The sequence below is a fragment of the Eupeodes corollae genome, unplaced genomic scaffold (assembly GCF_945859685.1).
Source record: "Eupeodes corollae unplaced genomic scaffold, idEupCoro1.1 scaffold_336, whole genome shotgun sequence".
In the NCBI taxonomy this organism is placed as follows: Eukaryota; Metazoa; Arthropoda; class Insecta; order Diptera; family Syrphidae; genus Eupeodes; species Eupeodes corollae.
Genome location: NW_026605724.1, coordinates 64901 through 70730, shown reverse-complemented (window position 1 = coordinate 70730; position 5830 = coordinate 64901). Strand labels below are relative to the sequence as shown.

At 37.9% G+C, this 5830-nt stretch overlaps 2 protein-coding genes across 2 annotated transcripts; both read left to right on the top strand.

The window, feature by feature from the left end:
• The first annotated feature begins 338 nt into the window (after positions 1-338).
• LOC129953587 (uncharacterized) lies at positions 339-2504 on the top strand. Its single transcript, XM_056066828.1, has one exon. It carries the CDS (start codon positions 339-341, stop codon positions 2502-2504), a length of 2166 nt encoding a protein of 721 aa, XP_055922803.1.
• Positions 2505-2780: 276 nt separating this feature from the next.
• On the top strand, positions 2781-5303 carry LOC129953585 (uncharacterized). Its single transcript, XM_056066827.1, has 2 exons — positions 2781-4200; positions 4279-5303. The coding sequence occupies exons 1-2, from the start codon at positions 2781-2783 to the stop codon at positions 5301-5303; spliced, it is 2445 nt and encodes an 814-aa protein (XP_055922802.1).
• Positions 5304-5830: the final 527 nt, after the last annotated feature.

Sequence of the window (5830 nt, the reverse complement as noted above, 5' to 3'; positions counted from 1 at the left end):
GATAAATTATTTTTGCTGCTAGTAAATTGCCTTCCTAAATCGTTGTTGTTGTTGCTCTGAGGTTTATAAAAAGGATACAATATTTGTTGAGAGGGTGGTTGTATCATATTGGAATAGATTATCTTTGCATCGATTTGAATTTAAATTGGCTGTGTTTGAAGTTGCTGTTGCTGCTGGTGAGGAGAAAATTTGTTGCAGACAAATCTACAAATAAACATTGTTGTTGAGGTGGTCAGAATATTTCGTTGTTTTTCTGGATTTCCTGTAAGGTAGTGCAGATTTGTTGATAGTTGGATTTTCTTCAATCGAAAAAGCCAAGTTTATAAAAAGTAGTAACGATGACAGATACTAATAATTCGAAGGGCAAAGATGAATCATCGCAAAGTGAAAATACTTTAGGAAAAACTTTATCAGATTTGAAAGCGTTGCGGTCATCGTCGAAAGGAAACCTGAGTCGAACAAAAAACATTATTGTGCAGAAGGGACGTACGTTGTCAGAACCTGAGTTAGAATGTCGATTAGGAATATTGGAATCGTATTTTAAGCAGATTTTAAATGTTCAAACATCCATTGAACGGTTTAATAATCCTGATGACGAAGCGGCTAATGAAGCCTTTCGAGAAGAAGTAGAAGACATCTATGTTAGCGCAAAAACAAACATAATGTCAATTTTATCTGAACTCAGAGGAAATACCACTGCTGCTGAGCATTTAAATGCAACGTATTTTCCTGAACCGACTCGGCCCCGTTCAAAGCTAGAACCTATCAAACTGCCTACATTTTCCGGAAAATTTTCTGACTATCCCAATTTCATAGGTTTATTTATGAATCTTGTTCATAAAGATGACAGCCTCGATAGTTTACAAAAATTTAACTACTTACTTAGAAGTCTCTCAGGATCGGCTTTGGATGCTGTTAGAGATTTTAACGTCGTTGGAACAAATTATCAAAAAGCACTTGATAGATTGAAAACTCGTTTTGATAATAAAACTCTTATTTTTCAAGAGCATATCAACAGTTTGTTAGAGTTTCCAAAAATGTCCAAAGTATCTGCTTCATCTTTGCGCCATTTAGAAGATAGTTTTAATACGCATTTAACTGCAATGCTTTCTATTGGAAGTCACAAAGATATAGCTACTTCTATATTGATTTCGTTAGCTTTGGATCGAGTTGATGAAGAAACTCAAACTAAATGGCAGGATGCAATAGATTATGAAAAGCTCCCAACGTGGGAAGAATTTAGTAAGGTTTTGGACCGCCGTTGCAAAAGCTTAGAAGCAAAGGAAACCAGGCTACAAAAACCAACTAGTGCTGCTAAATTCAATACAAAATCTGACCATTCTAGTCCACAAAAAGGTGGAAAGAAACAATTTAGAAAGTTTCAAGGTACAAGTTTAGCAGCGGAGCGTATTAATTGTGAATATTGTCAGTCTTTGGAACATTTTGTGGACTCATGTCCAGATTTTCTCAGCTTGCCAGTGGGAAGGAGGTTCCTGGAAGTTAAAAAACGAATCCTATGCGTCAACTGTTTGGGGAAAGAGCATTCTGTAAGACATTGTACTAAACCAAAATGCACTATATGTTCGTTACCACATCACAAACTGCTTCATAGGTTTACAGTCAACAAGGGTGTTGAAAATGCAGGCCAAGGAGCATCTCATTCAGCTTCCTTATTGGGGAGATCCTCCAATCAAACTATATTAGCCACGGCTGTGGTTTTAATAAAAGATAGTTTTGGTAGATATCAACCTGTTCGTACATTGTTAGATTCGGCTTCTCAACTGAACTTTATAACTGAAAGTATGTCACAAAGATTAAGATTGCCAAAATCAAAGTCAGAGATATTGATAAGCGGAATAGGAAATGAGGTGACAAACGTTCGATATACTACAAACGCAACTTGTAAATCTAGGATTTCAGAGTTTGAGACTCAGTTAGACTTGCTAGTAATCAAAAATATTACTCATCTTCAGCCTAGTCAATCATTTACGGTAGATTGTTGGAAAATACCTAAAAATATTGTGCTAGCGGATCCTAACTTCAATGAGGCAGCTAAGATAGATTTGCTTATAGGTGCAGATCATTTCTTTGAGTTGCTAGCTATTGGGCAGATCAAATTGGAAGAGAAGATTACAATTCAAAAAACTCTTTTTGGTTGGGTCGTTTCGGGTTCTCATGAATTGTCAAACGCCAAAACTTCCACAGTTTGCTTGCTAGGAAGTGAACGGCAGTCAAAAGATGAAAATCTCAATGAATTTGTTGAAAAGTTTTGGGAAATCGAAAACTACCCCACTGCTTCAAAATTGTTAAAGCCTGAAGAGATAAAATGTGAAGAACATTTTTTAAAAACAACTAAAAAGAATAGTGAAGGCAGATTTGTCGTAAGCTTTCCCTTTAAGGAAGACCCTGAATCCTTAGGACAATCCTTCGAAATGGCTAAAAGAAGGTTTTTGTCGTTAGAGAGGAGGCTGGATAAAAATAATAGTATACGTATTCAATACTAGGAATTCTTAAAGGAGTATGAGAGTCTTGGACATATGTCAGAAATAAGTTTTGATGAGGCAAAAAATATGAAGTACTTTTGCCCTCATCAGTACGTACTTAGGCCAGATTCTTCTACCACGAAATTAAGAGTTGTTTTCGATTGTAGTGCTAAGACTTCATCAGGTAAATCCCTAAATGATATCTTGATGAAAGGACCTATAATGCAGGACGACCTTTATTCAATAATCTTACGTTTTCGCTGTTATAAATTTGCTTTAACAGCTGATATTTCAAAAATGTATCGCCAGATAATTATGGATCAAAAAGATCGCATACACCAATGCATTCTCTGGAGAACTAAGGGTACAGAATCGATGAAGATATACCAATTTAATACTGTTACTTATGGAACCACTTCCGCTCCTTATTTGGCTACACGCTGTCTTAAAGCATTGTCAGAAGAAGGGACCTTGAAGTTTCCAATGGGGTCCAAAGTTTTGAATGAAGATTTTTACATGGACGATTTGATCAGTGGTGGAGATTCGCCAGAGGAGATATTTAGCATCTATGAAGAAGTTAGAACTCTTTTGCATGGTGCAGGTTTCGAACTTCGAAAATGGTGGACAAATGAAAGAACATTGTTGGAAGTTGTCCCAGAGATGGACAGAGAAAAACCGCTCAGAATAAATGATTCTGATATTATTAAAACGTTAGGAATCAAGTGGAATCCATCATCAGATGAGTTGCAGTATATAGTTCTAGAATTTAGTTCAAAATCAAAAATCACCAAAAGGATAATTCTATCTGAACTATCTACCCTATTTGACCCATTGTATTTGCGCACAGTTGATGCAAAGGGTGTGATATCGTGCAGTTTAATTACAGCAAAATCAAGAGTCGCTCCATTCAAAACCCAAAGCTTACCAAGGTTAGAATTATGTGCAGCGGAAATGCTGTCTTCGGTGGTTTCCAAGATACTTCCAAACTTTTCCCACCTAGTTGAAGATATAAACCTCTGGACTGATTCAGAAATCGTTTTATGCTGGCTTTCAGCGCATCCGTCTTGTTGGGAAGTGTTCATAGCCAATAGGATTTCAAAGATTCAAACTAGTTTGCCACAGGGTAAGTGGAAATATGTGAGTACTAAGCAAAATCCTGCAGATATTGTATCTAGAGGAGCTTATGGAAGTGAGTTGATGGAAAGTATATGGTTTCCTGGTCCGAAGTATCTTAAACTACCACAGGATATGTGGCCCGTACAAAAAGATTTTTCCATGCTAGCAAAAGATACTCCTGGAATGCGGAAATGTCATGTGACATTGCTTTCAAAAATTATTGACACGGATTTTGAAGGAAACTACGTACGTTTTAAAAGCATCGACAAAACTTGTAGAGTATTTACTCTTATATTGCGTTGGATCATTATAATCCGCAAGAAAATTCAAAGGAAGAAATCAGGAACTGAGTTTGAGGACGAAGAACTTAGATTTAATAAGCCTTTGGACGCGGACGAACTTAATCATGCTTTGGAAAGAATTTTATGGAACGTTCAACAAAAACATTTCCAAGAGGAAATTCAGAAACTAGAGAAAGGAATTATGATTAGCCCTACGAGTGCCATTAAAAACCTCAATCCCTTCCTTGATGGTGACTCATTCAAACTCCTCAGAGTAGGTGGGCGTCTGCTGAATGCGGACATTCCTTATACTGTTAAATGTCCTATCCTTCTCCCTAAATCCAACCTATTTATAAAAAACCTTTTTAAATCATTACATAATAAAAATTATCATGCAGGTCCCCAAGCTTTAGTTGGTATTGTGCGGCAGAGGTTCTGGGTATTAGACGCACGCAGACTTGCAAAGAAAGTCGTGGACAGTTGCTGGCAGTGCTTTAAATACAAACCTAAGATGTTGGGACAAATCATGGGCAATCTACCTATTGACAGAGTGCAACCTGCAAGACCGTTTTTGAAGACTGGTGTCGATTTTTGTGGTCCATTTCAAACCACTTATAAGTTGCGAAGTCATAAAACCACCAAATCATATGTCGCCGTCTTCGTTTGCTTTGTTGTAAAAGCTGTGCACTTGGAGGTTGTCTCCGACTTATCTAGCGAAGGTTTCGTTGCAGCGCTGAAGAGGTTCGTAGCAAGACGAGGGTTGTGCCAAGATTTGTACTGCGACAATGGGACGAATTTTGTTGGGGCTCGTAATCAGCTAGAGGAATTCAGGCAAAGTTTCCTGGACCAGCAGTTGGAAAAGAAGATAAGTGATTGGTGTGCTACAGAGCATATCAAGTTTCATCACATCCCACCTCGAACACCACACTTTGGCGGTCTATGGGAGGCGGCCGTGAAGTCTGCCAAAAATCATCTTCTTCGTACAGTTGGCGATGCCTTTCTGACTTTTGAGGAACTATCTACTATTATCGCAGATATAGAAGCTATACTAAACTCCAGGCCCATGAATGCTATGTCCAGTGACCCGAGCGACGAGCAAGTGCTTACACCTGGGCATTTCTTGATCGGTGGACCAATGAATGCAGTTTTTGAACCAGTGGTCACTGATTACAAAATGCCTGCGTTGAAGCGGTGGCGGCGACTATCGTTGACAAAGCAGCATTTTTGGAATCGGTGGTCGAAAGAGTACCTAGCCGATTTACAAAAACGAGTCAAATGGCAAAATTCGTCAGAAAACATCAAAGTCAACACACTCGTTCTAGTTGGGGATGATAATTCGTATCCTCAAAACTGGCTCATTGGAACAGTAACTAATTTGGTTGAATCTTCAGATGGAAAGGTTCGAGTCGTTGAATCATTATAGATATAGATGAGTCATTTTGGAGCATCCTAAAGGATTTTTGATGTTCTAGACGAAAATCAAATCACACCCAAAACCATCACCTGATCCTTCCCAACCCCCAAAATCGATCAAGACTTTAAAATAGATACTTGACATGTACTAGAAAAAGATACTCCTAATCAAGATCTATCATTATAGATATAGATGAGTCATTTTGGAGCATCCTGAAGGATTTTTGATGTTCTAGACGAAAATCAAATCACACCCAAAACCATCACCTGATCCTTCCCAACCCCCAAAATCGATCAAGACTTCAAAATAGATACTTGACATGTACTAGAAAAAGATACTCCTAATCAAGATCTATCATTATAGATATAGATGAGTCATTTTGGAGCATCCTGAAGGATTTTTGATGTTCTAGACGAAAATCAAATCACACCCAAAACCATCACCTGATCCTTCCCAACCCCCAAAATCGATCAAGACTTCAAAATAGATACTTGACATGTACTAGAAAAAGATACTCCTAATCAAGATCTATCATT

Excerpts from the sequence above, each read along its gene's own strand:
- LOC129953587 (XM_056066828.1), top strand. The coding sequence starts at position 339 with ATGACAGATACTAATAATTCGAAGGGCAAAGATGAATCATCGCAAAGT.
- LOC129953585 (XM_056066827.1), top strand. The coding sequence starts at position 2,781 with ATGTATCGCCAGATAATTATGGATCAAAAAGATCGCATACACCAATGC. Across the intron at positions 4,201-4,278 it reads CATTCCTTATACTGTTAAAT|GTCCCCAAGCTTTAGTTGGT; the intron begins GTCCTATCCTTC and ends ATTATCATGCAG.